The sequence below is a fragment of the Aotus nancymaae genome, unplaced genomic scaffold (genome assembly GCF_030222135.1).
Source record: "Aotus nancymaae isolate 86718 unplaced genomic scaffold, 86718_ANA_hifiasm-v0.15.2.pri h1tg000062l, whole genome shotgun sequence".
In the NCBI taxonomy this organism is placed as follows: domain Eukaryota; kingdom Metazoa; phylum Chordata; class Mammalia; order Primates; family Aotidae; genus Aotus; species Aotus nancymaae.
In genome coordinates, this window is record NW_026988476.1 from 1,401,270 (window position 1) to 1,416,526 (window position 15,257).

Sequence of the window (15,257 nt, forward strand, 5' to 3'; positions counted from 1 at the left end):
TCTCCAATGTGGTGGTGTTTGAAGATGGGGCCTTTGGGTGACGATTATTAGGTCATGATAATGGAGCCCACATGAATGGAGTTAGTATCCTTACACGAGATCTCAGAGAGGTCCTTAGCTTCTTCTGCTATGTGAATACACAGTGAAAAAATGGTCATCTGTGAACCGGAAAGTGGGCCTTCTTCAGATACTGAATCAGCGAGGGTCTTGATTTGGATTTTCCAATCTCCAGAACTGCGAGAATTAAATTTCTGTTGCTTGTGAGACACCTAGTTGATAGTGTTTTGTTAAAGCAGCCTGAACAGGCTAAAACAATTGATGAACCTACATTGGCACATCATCCTCACCCTAAGTCCTTGGTTTACATTATGATTCATTCTTAGTGTGTACGTTCTTTGGGTTTTGACAGATGTATAATAGCATGCATTAACTATTATCATGTCATATGGAATAGTTTTCCTGCCCTAAAATTCTTCTGTGTTCCACCTGTTAATCCTGCCTTCCCCCCAAACCCTAGGCAACCACTGGGTTTTGCTTCTGGTTTTACCTAATCCAGAATGTCATATAATTGGAATCATAACCTTGTTTTTTTCCAAACAGCTCTGTGTGACAAATATGACAAATAGAATTGAAAAGGGGTAATATACACCATGACCAAGTGTGTTTATTCAGAGAAATAGGATAATTTGGTATTAGGAAGTCTATTAATATAATTCACCATATTTAATAGTTCAGAAGAAAAAAATAATGACCATTTCAATAACTCACAAGTGTAAACTAAAAAGAGCCAGACTGTGTGAAGTATGCTTTTACGTGGTGGTGTTCTTCACGTTATAAAGTATCATTATCTTTATTGTACAGATGAGGAAACAGGCTCACAAAAGTCTACTATCTTCTGTACATCATTGTTCTGCAAAGCAAATTTGAACATGGGACTTGTAGAAGGCTAGGCTTAATTTATTCAACTTGCTGCTTATGACACTTTAATAAAAAAGCCGGTGAATATTTAATTTTTGTGTAACATTTAGATTTTTAAAAAATTCTGAAAACATTTCAAACTACAAAAATATTGTAAGAAGTGCAAGAGACTTCCTATATGCTTTTCATTGACATTTCTCAATTGTTCTTTTTATCTTTTACCCTATTTATCACTTATTCTTTCTTTATATATATGTATGCATGCTCCCAACACTGGCTTTAATTGCTTACCCTTGCAGTTCCACATTGAATAGAGATCTCTAAGTTACTTCCTTCAGTCTAATTTTAGACTTTTGGTCTTGGTAGACTCTACTATTGGCTTTTCCCTTTTTTTGACCTGAAACTGAAACTTAACGAATCCTTTTTTGTTTTTGAGATGGGATTTTGCTCAGTGTTACAATATTGGCTCCCTGTAGCCTTGACCTCCCTGGCTCAGGTGATGCTCCCACCTTAGCCTCCCAAGTAGCTGGGATGACAGAGGTGCCTGCCACCATTGCCTGTCTAAATTTTTTGTGTAGACAAGGCCACTACAAAACTCCTCGGCTCAAGTGATCCTCCCACCTTGGCCTCCCAGAGTGCTGGGAATACAGGTGTAAGCTCCCACACCCTACCCAGATTTTGAATTTGGGTCATCATTGCAACACTGCTATTATTGTGCCATATTGTGATATTTCATAGCTAAAATGCTGCCTGCTTCAGGAAACCAGCACTCTTCATATCATTTTTCAGCACCTTTAAATATGATTTCCTTGGAATTATTCACAAATTCTCATCCATATTACACCCACCTTTTTGTCTGATAAAGTTTCTGCCAAATTTCCACTGAGTAGATATATTAATCTATTCAGGCAGCCATGACAGAATACTGCAGACTGGGTGGCTTAAGCAGAAATTTCTTTTCTCACAATTCTGAAAGCTAAAATTCAAGATTAGGGTGCCAGCAGGGTTCATTTCTGGGGACTCTCTTGCTTGCAGACAGCTGCATTCTTGTCTCCTCATACAGCCTTTCTCTGTATCTCTCAGGGAAGTCTCTAGTGTCTCATTCTCTTATAATGACACCAGTCTTGTCAGGGTAGGACTCTCATGACCTCATTTAACTCTACCTCCCAAAAAGCACCATAACCAAATACAAGTCACACTGGTGGTTAGGGTGTCAACATCAGAGTTTTGGGGAGATGATACTATTCAGTCTATCTCAGTAGATCACTGGGTGTATAATGAGACTTGCATTCATATCTTGTATTAAGTGTGTAATCCCGACCAAGTCACTTAACTTCTGTGAGCCTTCTGATTCCTTACCTATAAAAGGTGAGAATGATAATTTCTGCCATAAAGGTTTGTTAACAGATCCAGATGAAATAGAAGATGTGCCAGCATGTAATAAATCAGTGATTCTCAACTCAGGTTTGCATCAAAATCATCTTCATATAAGTAATTATTTATGCAGCTTTTAGCATAATAAGGAGTTCTGCTGACCCACTCCCCAGTAAACCTAGGGTAAAATATTTCAAAAACAACATAGAAAGCCTCTGGAAATGGTCCTAGGACATAAACAGTAAGTGAATGAGAGAAGCAAAAACTGACAGAGAGAATTCAGTAATAAGAGTTGGAGACTTTAGTACCCCACTTTCAATAGAAGACAGAACAACTTGGTGGAAGGTCAAGAAGGAATCAGTACAATAAACCCACTAGACCTAACAGACATATATAGACCATACTACCAGCCAGCAACAGCCCAGAATATGTATTTTCAAATGGAAACGTATATCCTGGAAATCTGTATTTTCCAGGATAGAAAATATTACATGTGCATTTTACTGGGCTACAAAACAAGCTTGATACGTTTAGAAGGATTGAATTAATACAAAGCATGTTCTTTGACCATAATGGAAAGAAATTAGAAATCAATAACAAGAAGAAATTTGAGAAACAAATATGTAAGTTACAGAACATACTCCTAAATAACGATGGGTCCACGGAGAAATCAAAAGGGAAATCAGAAAACCCTTCGGGCTAGATGAAAATGAAAGCATTGTGTAGGAATACTTATGGATACAGCTGAATCAGTGCTTAAAGGGAACTTAGTTTTGAATACCCTTGTTAAAAAAGAAGAAAGATCTCAAATCAGTAACCTAACCTTCTCCCTTAAGTGACTGAGGTAAGGAGAGCAGAGTAAACCTAAAGCAAGCAGAGGAAGCAAATAATAGAGTGGAAAGTAATGACATAGAGAATAGGAAAACAATAGCGAGCATTAAAGATAAACAGAATTGACACACTTTTGGCTAGATTGAGAAAAACTCAGTGTTTTTCGAATTACCTGAGTGTAGTGGCTCGTGCTTATAATCCCAGCACTTTGGGAGGCCGAGACAGGAGGATCACTTGAACCCAGAAGTTTGAGACCAGCCTGGGCAACATGGTGAGACCCCATCTTTACCCGCCACCCCCATCCCCACCAAAAAAAAATAATAATCTGGGCATGTGTCTGTAGTCCCAGACACTTGGGAGGCTGAGGTGGGAGGATTGCTTGAGTCAGGAGGTTGATGCTGCAGTGAGCCATGATTGTGCCACTGCACTCTCCAGCCCAGGCGACAGAGTGAGAAAGTGTCTGGGAAAAAAAAAAAAACGAAAGAGGGGACATTACTAGTGACCTTATAAAAATTAAAAAGATTGTAAAGAATTACTATTATCAGTTGTGGTTGGGCGTGATGGCTCACTCCTATACTCCCAGCACTTTGGGAGGCAGAGGCGGGTAGAGCTTGTGAGATCAAGAGTTTGAGACCAGCCTGGCCAGCATGGTGAAATCCTGTCTACTAAAAATACAAAAGTTAGCCAGGTGTGGTGGTACATGCCTGTAATCCCAGCTACTCAGGAGGCTGAGGCAGGAGAATGGCTTGAACCCAGGAGACAGGGGTTGCAGTGAGCTGAGATTGCACCACTGCACTCCAGTCTGGTGATAGAGCAAGACTCCGTCTCAAAAAAAAAAAAAAAAAAAAAAAAAACAACCAAAAATCAGTTGTATCCCAGTAAATTAAATGACTTAGATGAAGTGGACAAATTTTTGGAAAGACAAAAACTACCAAAACTGACTCAATAAGGAATAGACAATCTGAATAGACATTGAATTAATAGTCACAGAACTACCTACAAAGCTCTTTGGGGTCTCTTTTTAAGGGCTTTAATGCTATTCATGTGGACTCCACTGCTATGGGCTAATCATCTCCCAAAGGCTTCACCTTCAAACACTGTCACATTGGGAGTTAGGATTTAACATATGAATTTTGGGTGAGACACATTCAGTCTGTAGCAGGTGCCAAGACCATTCCATAGAGAAAGAGGAGTCTTTTCAACAAATAGTGTTGGGACAACTGGATAGACAGCTGCAAAAAAATGATGTTAGAATCTTATATCATGCTACAAAGAAAAATTAAAATGGATCACAGACTTAAATGTAACAAATGTAACAGATAAAACTCTTGGAAAGAAACACAAAGTTAAGGATTCTTGGATATGACACCAAAAGCATGAACAAGGGGAAAAAAAACAGATTAATTTGGACTTCATCAAAATTAAAACTTTTGTGTTTGAAAGGACACCAAAAAGGTGAAAAGACAATTGATAGAATATATTTGCAAAGCATATCTGATAAAGGACCTTTATCTAGAATGTATAGAGAATTCTTACAACTCAATGATAAAAGGACAAATAACTGAGTTTAAAAATGGGCTAAGGCTCTGAATAGACTGTTTTAATGGGAGATACACAGTTACCAAATATATATGTGAAAAGATGCTCTTATCTCATTAGTCATCAGGGGATTGCAAACCAAAACCACAATGAGATGCCACTTCACACCCACTAGGATGGTTTCAGTGAAAGCTTTAATAGCAAAGTGCTGGCAAGGATGTGGAGATACTGCAAGCCTTCTATGCTGCTGATAGGAATATAAATGGTACAGCCACATGGAAAAAATAGTTGAGCAGTTTCTTAAGCAATTAAACGTAGTTACCATATGACCCAGCAATTCTACCCCTAGATACATATCCAAGAGCAATGAAAACATATCTGTGTAAAGCTTGACCACAAACGTTTGTAGAAGCATTATTCATAATAGCTGAAAGATGGAAACAGTCCAAATGTCCATTAGCTGATGAATGGATAAATATAATTGTGTATATACCTAGAATGGAGTATTAGCCATAAAAAGGAATTAAGTACTGATATATGCTACAACATGGATGAACCTTGAAAACATGCTAAGTGAAAGAAGCCAGTCACAAAAGATTGCATATTATATGATTCTGTTTATGTGAAATGTCCAGAATAGGGATAATAGCTAAACAGTACAGGATTTCTTTTTGAGGCGATTAAAATGTCCTAAAATTTTCTGTGATGAAGGTTATACAAGCTGTAAATACCCGAAAAACTGTTGAATTGCACATTTTAATAAAACTGTTAAAAATAAAGTAACCCTGCCAGGTGCAGTGGCTCATGCCTGAAATCTTAGCACTTTGGGAGGCCAAGGTTGGAGAATCACTTGAAGCCAGGAGTTCAGGACCAGCCTGGACAACGTGATAAGACCCTGTCTCTACAAAAAATAAAAAAATCCACCAGGCTTGGTGGCATGCACCTGTGGTCCCAGATACTCAGGACACTGAAGTGGGAGGATTGCTTGAGCCCAGGAGTTTCAGGCTACAGTGAACTATGATTGCACCACTATACTCCAGTCTGGGTGGACAGAGCAAGACTTGTCTAAAGAAAGGCAGGAATGGGAGAGGGGAAGGCAGGAATGGGAGAGGGGAAGTAACCATTTCTGGTATCTCTTTGGGATATGTCTGGGCTGTGCGTGTTTAAAAGGCTGAACTCCTAGAATAATAGAGCTCTTCCCAGTAAACTTATTTGTTCCCTCCTCTCTTTTATTGTAGAAATCATGACCACCCCAGGAAAAGAGAACTTTCGCCTGAAGAGTTACAAGAACAAATCTCTGAATCCCGATGAGATGCGCAGAAGGAGGGAGGAAGAAGGACTGCAGTTACGCAAGCAGAAAAGAGAAGAGCAGGTAAATCCTTTACCTTTATTCATTTCTTTAAAAGAATTTAATGTTCCATTTTAAGCCTGAAACTACCTTCCTTTATTTTAACAATGGTGTGTGTGTATGCACGTGTGTGTGTGTGTGTGTGTGTGCACGCTTTCCCTTTCTCCCAAATACAAACAGTGCTTTTTTGGAGTGGGAATAAGGAGGCACTGAAAAGGGGTATATATAAGAATGGGGAAGTCTCTCAGGTTTCCATTTTCTCAGTATATCCACTGTTCAATATTTTCGCCTATTTGTTTTTAATGTATTTTATTTTTCTAAAGGTGTAACTTTCTTCCTTAAGGTGTTTGTTTATGTTAATGAATTCACAAGTGACCAATAAAATGTTGCTGTTCATTGTAAACTTAAACTTGGAAATTTAAAAATATATACAAAAAGAAAGGAGAATAAACTTCATAAACCAGTCCATTGGATTCAGTAATTGTTAACAATTTGCTAAATTTGCTTCATGTTTGTCTTTACATTTCTTTGCTATCTAACATTTTAAAGTAAAATTTCATTCACAGCATGTCTTTTTATTCCAGATTAATTCTGTAGTATTCATAAAGACATTTAGAACATTAATTTTTTTTTTTAAACCTTCCATTGAAAATGCTGTTGAAAAGCCAGGCATGGTGGCTCACGCCTGTAATCCGAGCACTTTGGGAGGCTGAGGCGGGTGGATCACCTGAGGTCTGGAGTTTGAGACCAGCCTGACCAACATGGAGAAACCCCATCTCTACTAAAAATACAAAATTAGCCGGGCGTGGTGGCGCATGCCTGTAATCCCAGCTACTCGGAAGGCTAAGGCAGGAGAAACACTTGAACCTGGGAGGCGGAGGTTGTGGTGAGCTGGAAGAAAAAAAATGCTATTGACAAATGGTCTATCACTTTTGGCAAAGAAAGGAAAAGACATAAGTCTTAAGTGACTTTTTTTTTTTTTTATTCTAAAGAAAGACTTTGGTGCCTGAAGGACCATTTGATCCTTACTGTGGATATTCCATAAAGGCTGATGAAGGTGTTAGAATCCTCATACTTGAGAAATAAGATAATATAAATATTTTGTAGTTATAGTGAAATATTCTCAAAATACATTTTATGAAATACTGCATTAGATAATCCATTTAGGTGAAGTCCAAGAGTACATTACAACCTCAGTATTTTATTTGTTAAGAGTTGTAGACGTATAAATCAAGCCCTTTATTATTCTTATTGGCTAAGATACTTTGTAATATTGTAATAGACTATATTGCGTGCAGCAAATTATGAGTTCTTGACCTTCTGCTTTATCATTTTTGAAATGTATCCACTAAATTTCCTCTCTCTTTTTTTTTTTTTTGAGACGGAGTTTCGCTCTTGTTACCCAGGCTGGAGTGCAATGGCGCGATCTCGGCTCACCGCAACTTCCGCCTCCTGGGTTCAGGCAATTCTCCTGCCTCAGCCTCCTGAGTAGCTGGGATTACAGGCACGCGCCACCATGCCCAGCTAATTTTTTGTATTAGTAGAGACGGGGTTTCACCATGTTGACCAGGATGGTCTCGATCTCTTGACCTCGTGATCCACCCGCCTTGGCCTCCCAAAGTGCTGGGATTACAGGCTTGAGCCACCGCGCCCAGCCTCCTCTCTCTTTTTTTTTTAACTGGAGATGGATCCTTTTATTTCAGTGAGCTTTTATATTAGCTTCTATTTTTTGGGTGAATTTCCTTTTATTTTATTTTTATTTTTATTTTTTTTGTCTGAGATGGAGTCTCAATGTTGCCAGGCTGGAGTGCAGTGGCATGATCTTGGCTCACTGCAACCTCTGCCCTCTGGGTTCAAGCGATTCTGCCTCAGTCTCCCGAGTAGCTGGGACTGCAGCTGCCACCATGCCCAGCTGATTTTTGTATTTTTATAGAGCTGGGGTTTCACCATATTGGCCAGGATGGTCTCAATCTCTTGTCCTTGTGATCTGCCCGCCTCAGCCTCCCAAAGTGCTGGGATTATAGGAATTTCTTTTTCTTTTATTCTCAGAAATAATAACAGCATGGTATATTTATATTCATATATTTAAATGGAATCCATGTATGTATACATGTGAACCCAGGTATAGGTCTGAATATAACCACCAGCCTCGGGATCATATTTGGCATAAAACCATTCGAAGGTGTAGTGGTGGCACTCTTTCATTTTCACAGTGTTCATTTTATTCTGTTTCTTCTTGGTGACTACTGATTTCATGTAATTAAACTTCATTATAAAATGTATATACTACCCAATGCAATCTACATATTCAGTGCAATTTCTGTCCAGTTACCAATTAGGAATTAAGAAAAACAATCCTGGGATTCATAGGAACCAGAAAAGAGCCCCAATAGCCAAAGCCACCTTAAGCAAAATATAAAGCTGGAGGTATCACATTACCTGATGTCAAATTATACTACAAGGCTATAGTAATTGAAACAGCACAGTACTGGTATAAAACTAGACATATAGATCAGTGGAACGGACTAGAGAATCCAGAAATAAAGCCCCATACTGTCAACCACCTGATCTTTGACAAAGTTGGCAACAGTATACACTGGGAAAGGATACCCTATTCGATGAATAGTGCTGGGGAAATTGGAGAGCCATATGCAAAAGAATGAAACTATTCCTACCGTATACAAAAATTAAATCAAGATGAATTAAATAATTAAATGTATAACCTGAAACTCTAAAAATCCCAGAAGAAAACCTGGGAAAAACTCTTCCGGACATTTGTCTAAGCAAAGAATTTATGATTAAGTCCTCAAAAGGAAACAAAACAAAACCAAAAATAGATAAATGGGGCTTAATTAAACTAAAAAGCTTCTGCACAGCAAGAGCAATAATGTGTTTAACAGACAACCTACAGAATGGGAGAAAATATTTGTCAGCACGATCTGACAAAGTTCTAATGTCCAGAATATACAGGGAACTCAAACAACTCAAGAAGAAACAAACAACTCCCTCAAAATGTGGGCAAAGGACATGAAAAGGATGTCATTTCTCAAAAGAAGGCATATAAGTGGCCATGGTAAAATGCTCAATATCACTAGTTATCAAAAAAATTTTTAAAACTATAATGAGGCCAGGCACGGTGGCTCACGCCTGTAATCCCAGCACTTTGGGAGGCTGAGCTGGATGGATCACCTGAGATCAGGAGTTCAAGACCAGCCTGGCCAACATGGTGAAATCCCGTCTTTACTAAAAATACAAAAATTAGCTGGGTGTGGTGATAGGGTAAAGGAGATCACTTTCAGTATAAGACTATGTTCTTGGAAATTTTCCTGTGTCAATTCATTCAGAAGCTCCTTCCTTCCTCATATCCTGTAGGTCAAATGTTGGACTTAACTAGGCTGGTTTTCTTCTTAATTTTCTCTTTTTCAAACCGTGCCCTTGTTTTCAGTCTGCTACCTCACCACAGCTTTCCGTTATGCCTCAATTAAGAAAAATTCCTGAGGCTTTCCAAGGCTCTGTGTGGTTTGTGGGCTTGCTTCTCAACAGTATATCCCTACATAGGCTCTTAGGTTTGATCTTTCTCTACTCTAACTCATATGTCATTTCTCAGTCTGTTTTTCTGTTGTCATAGATATGGCTGGGGGCTACACATGTTGTTTTTGTTTCTTGTCCCTTTTATCATCGTGGGGATTTCTGAGACTAAAAGGATGGGAAGGCCTGATTCTACTATTTCTGATCTGTCTCATTATATAAGGTTGATTATTATATTGATTAGTTTACAATTGGCGTGAAAATTTCACTGCCTTTGGGAAGAAAAAGCTATGTATGTTTTAATTCTGTTGTGAATAGAGCTGGACAGTTCTAGAATAGTGTAGTGGATTAATTATGAAGTACTGATTGATAATAGTTAACTGTTGAGTATTTGCTATGTCAGATACTATTCTAAGCGCTTAATGAATTAACCTCTCTAATCATCTCAACCAGACTCTGAGGTAGGTTATTATTTTCTGATGTGTTATAGTTACAGAATAATTGTGAATGTCTGTAAGTATCTGATTATGGACAAGATAAAGCGTAGCATATATATATAAAAACACTGAAATGGATAGAAAATAAATTCATAGCATTACTGGTCCTCAAGCTCAGCTAAGTGGTTATAGCAGTTTAGTGTAAAGAATAATAGCCTCTGTCACTGGAAAGAAACTTTGAAATAATCTAGACCAGCAATGTTAAAATATGTTCTGTGGAGCTTTGAGGCTCTGAGTTGAGTCTCCTGCTGCTTCTGTTTCCCCATGAAAAGTTTGAAAATGATTGGGCTATGCTGTCCAATATGATAACTACTAGCCACAATTAGCTATTGAGCATTTAATGTGGCTAATTCAAATTAAGATATATATGTAAGTGTAAAATTTACATTGGATGTTGAAGATTCCATATGAAAAAGATGAAATATCTCAATTTTTTATATTGAAATAGTATTCTGGACATGGCTTAAATAAAACATTATCAAAATTTTATCTTTTATTTCCTTTTTAAAATGTGGCTACTAGAAATTTTAAAATGTCATTTATGGCTCTTATATTTCTGTAGAACAGTACAGAGACAGACCCATCTATTTTGTACCAAAATTTTGAGTTTGAATGATTTGGCCAAGATTACATAGCAGATAAGTAGAACCAAGGTCCTTTCACATCTGAATTAGTGTTCTTTCCACAGGATCATGCAGCATTAGGTCCACCTGATAAAAGTTGTTTACTAGTCACACTGTGACACAAATCTTGTATTTGTTTTGCAGGGCAGGATTGGAAAGAAAGCATAGTTAAAATGTGATAGTCAAAGCATTGCTTTGCATGCTTAGCCACCTCTTAAACTACTATTAAATGATATTAGTTATAGCTATTTGGATACTGCAGCACATCTCTTATTCTGTATGACCTCTATTACCCTTTTTGAATTATTTGATTTAATGTCATTTTAAAGATTTTCGCAGTTGTCTGTCATGCCAAGTCTTCTTCCATGAGTAGTTGTATAACTTACGTGTTTTCTAACCTCCTACTGCATTATAAATTGTCTGACAAATTTAATATGCTAATCATTCTCATTCTTCCACTTTTATTAAACTCGTTTTTGTTTGTGCTTCTTTTAGCTAGTAGTATTAGTTGCATGTTGGTCAGTTTGCCCTTTGATTTCGCTTGTTGTTTAACCAACAGCAACTGCTGCTACAGTTTTTATCACTGCAGTAATAACATTTAACATATCTTGAAACTTTTTGTATATTTTAAAAATATTTTGTTGCTAAATTTTTTCCAGCTGTTATGAATACTGTTGACATGCCTTTGCTGTTCTAAGTTAAATATTGGATCAGCAGTTGTGTTTTTCATGACCTGTAGTACTTGAGATCACTAACAGCATCCTACCATACCAAACTGCCTGTGGGTAGCAATACTGCAGTACCAGTAGATGTAATGTTAGTGACTAGGTATGATTTTGGAATCATGTAAATGTTTTAAATAACTGTAAAACAAAATTAAAATGAGAGGAGAAATCTTCAAATTAAAAAGAAGCAAACAAATGATCTGGTTTGTCATGCTTGTGGCTAAGCCACACAGAGAATAATTATTTTAGTATACCTTTAAACTATGGTAATTTGACTGATTTCCTCTGCTAGTTTATATCTTAAGGACAAAAGAGAAGTGTAAATAAATCTTCTCTTGCTTTTGGTAATCATATAAAATTTGGTAGTTATGAAACTATATGTATTTGTATATGAATAAAGGAAATTCATATTTAATATTAGAAACCTGATACTTTTAGTTTAAGAAAATAAGTAAATAAGAAAAGAAGTTAAGTAAGTTTGAATTGGTAATATCACTGGGAATTATGATGTATTTTCTTTAATAAAACAAAACAAAACATCAGTTGTGTTCTGAAAAGGCCTAGAAAAAGTAAATTACCTTGTAACAGTGAACACTAGCATTCTGAGGTCTTTAGAATTTTCCTCTCAAAGGAACCATATTCTTTGCAAAAATAACTGGTTCTTGGTTAAAGATAGGGAATATTTTGTAAAGCAGAGAAGTTTTCTGAGACTACTGGAGTTCTGTTGAAAAGACTCAGAGCTAACTTAAACTAGTTCTCATTGGGTAAAAATGGAGTATTTTGAGTATCAGAAAAGGTTATAAAGACTCCTGCTTCTGGCCAAATGGAATACTAGGACTGGTATATACCCTTTTACCTAAAGGATCCAGGAATAAACAGATAAAGTACATGAAAATAGCAGTTCAGCACACTAGGCATTAGGCAGTGGAAGATAGTGATCTCTAAAGATGGGAAACAAATGAGATAAATCCTGTGATTATCTCTGCTTACTGTTTTGAGTTTCTAGATTGCAAACATAGAAAGGGGAGGAGCCAAGGCAGAGCCCACAGCCTCACTGCGTTGAGACAGAGCTGAGAGTCTTTGAAAACGAAGCAAATAGAGTTCATAGGATGGAATATCAAAGAAGAGAGACCTGTGTATTGAGTGAAGCCTGGAGATCTTCAAAGGCTTTCCTGAAATAGTCAGCAGAATGCTGATTAGCATATGTGTTTGAGGAAACTACTCAAGGTTAGAGAAAATATCATTTTAAAGCATTGGAGGGAACAGTGCTTGGTACTTACACAGGGCTGAAAATAATGCCTATCCCACTAGCTAGACTGGAAAAACTCATGATTCATGAGGGATTAGGTAGAGCATTCAGGAGAGCCTTGCCTCAGTTGTGGAGATTAATTAGCTGTATACTTAGTACTGCTCCAGACTTAATCTGACAAACGAAAGCAAGGTCCAAAAGAATCGAGCAGTTTCCATGTAACTTAGCTGTATACTGAAACAGAGCTCAAGAATATTTATAGGAATACAAAAATATCCAGTACATGAGGTAAAATTGACATTGTCTGGCGTCCAAATAAAGATTGTAACATATGCAAAGAAGCAGGAAAACACAACCATAATGGGGAGAATGATCAATTGAAACTGACTCATAACTGATAAAGATGTTAGAGTTAACAGATAATAAAATTTAAATGGTTATTATAACCATACCATATTCCATGTATTCAAAAAGTTAAGTTAGAGACATGGAAGATATAAAAAAGACTCTGCCAGGCATGGTGGTTCATGCCTGTAATCTTAGTGCTTTGGGAGGCTGAGATGGGAGGATTACTTGAGTCCAGGCTGAGGAACATAATGAAATCTTGTTTCCCAAAGGAAAAGAGAAGGTGGAAGAGAAAAAATATTTAAAGAAATAATGGCTGAAAACCTTTTAGAATGAAGAACTATAAATTCACTGATTGAAGGAACTAAGCGAATCCTTATGGCATCACAAGAAACATGAAGAAAACTACATCATGGCACATCATAGCCAAACTGCTCAAACCCAATCTTAAAACAAACTCCTTTGGGAGACTGAGGCGGGCGGATCACAAGGTCACAAGAGATTGAGACTATCCTGACCAACACGGAGAAACCACGTCTCTACTAAAAATACAAAAATTAGCTGGGCATGGTGGTGCGAGCTTGTAGTCCCACCTACTTGGGAGGCTGAAGCAGGAGAATCACTTGAACCCAAGAGGTGGAGGTTGTAGTGAGCTGAGATCACTCCACTGCACTCCAGCCTGGTGACAGAGTGAGACTCCGTCTCAAAAAAAAAAAAAAAATCTTCTTAAAAACATCTAAAGACATGTTACATACAGAGAAACAGAGATAAGGATGACATCAGAGTGCTCATTGTAAACAATACAAGCCAGAAGACAGTGGAGAAATATCTTTAATGAAGGAAACTGTCAACTTAGAAAGTTTGAAAGAATATTGAAAGAATTCTTCACCACCAGATGTTGCAGTGAGACAGAAGTAAAATAATGTCCCAGATTACATTGAAGCAAATCCCAGCTATCAAATTATTTTATTTGTAGATACTTCAGTATGTATCTCTACAGAATAAAGATTCTTTTTTTCTTTTTTGGAGACAGAGGCTTTCTCTGTTGTCCATGTTGGCTGGAGTGTAGTGGTGTGATCACAACTCACTGTAGCCTCAGCCTCCCAGGTTCAAAGTGATCCTCCCACCTCAACCTCCCTAGTTGCTGGGGCTGCAGGCATGCGCCACAACGCCTGGCTGATTAAAAAAACTTTTGTAGAGATGGGGTCTCACTATGTTGCCCAGGCTGGTTTCAAACTCCTGGCTTTAAGCAATCCTCCTGCCTTCGCTTTCCAAAGTGCTGGCATTACAGGAGTGAACCACTGTGCCCAGCCCCAGATAAAGATTTTTAAACTTAAAAATCATCGAAGAGCTGCGTCAGCTTTTTACCTCAAGTTTTAGCAGTCTTTGATGGTCCCTGCCTAGGTCCATTACTTTTATAGGAGTTACAGTGATCATTCCTTCTGCTTTTATTAGCTGGGTGGTCACTCAGAATAGTGTTATGATACTTTAAAAAGTTAACAGTTTCTTAATATTAAACATCTAGTCAACATTCAAATTTTCTACATTGTCACATAAATCTTATGTTGGTTTCTTAATCAGAAATGAAATACGAAGTCATACATTGGATTTGGTACTGTCTCATAACTCTGTTTTAAAAATATTTTATTAATAATTGGTGAAAACATAAAATTTTTCCCCTTACCCGTTTTTAAAGTTCAGTAGTGTTAACAATATTCACGTTGTTATACAACATGTATCTAGAATTTTTTCATCTTGCAGAATTGGAATTCTGTACCACATTGAACAAGTATTCCTCATTTCTCCTTTCCCAGCCTCTGACAACTGGCATTCTACTTTCTGTTTCCATGATTTTGATTTCTCTATATAACTTGTATAAGTAGAATCATACAGTATTTGTCCTCTTGTAACTGACTGACTTCAGCATAATGACTTCAAGGTTCATTAAATGTTGTAGTTTGTGATAGGATCCCTTTTTCTTTAAGACAGAATAATATTCCATTGTATGTATTACCACATTTTCTTTATTGATATATTGATGGACATGTGAGCTGCTTCTACTTCCTGGCCCTTAGGAATAATGCTGCAATGAGCATGAGTGTGCAGATATCTCTTTTGATATTCTGTTTTGAATTCTTTCGCATATATACATGTAAGTGGGATGTCTAGATCATATGGTAATTTCATTTTTAATATTTTCAAGAGCTTCCCTACTGTTTTCCATAGTGACTACACATTTTATTTTACAGTAGTTTTGATTTCTGTTTGTCTAATGATAAG

The 15,257-nt window shown here is 37.3% G+C and overlaps 1 protein-coding gene across 1 annotated transcript in view; it reads left to right on the plus strand.

Annotated features, from left to right (window-relative positions):
* The window catches only part of KPNA1 (karyopherin subunit alpha 1), an 82,702-nt gene that overhangs the window by 12,095 nt on the left and 55,350 nt on the right, over nt 1–15,257 (plus strand). Inside the window, exon 2 of the mRNA XM_012476213.3 lies at nt 5,901–6,034. Coding sequence (XP_012331636.1) covers nt 5,906–6,034 — 129 coding nt within the window. The 5' untranslated portion in view covers nt 5,901–5,905. The remainder of the gene's footprint in view (nt 1–5,900; nt 6,035–15,257) is intronic.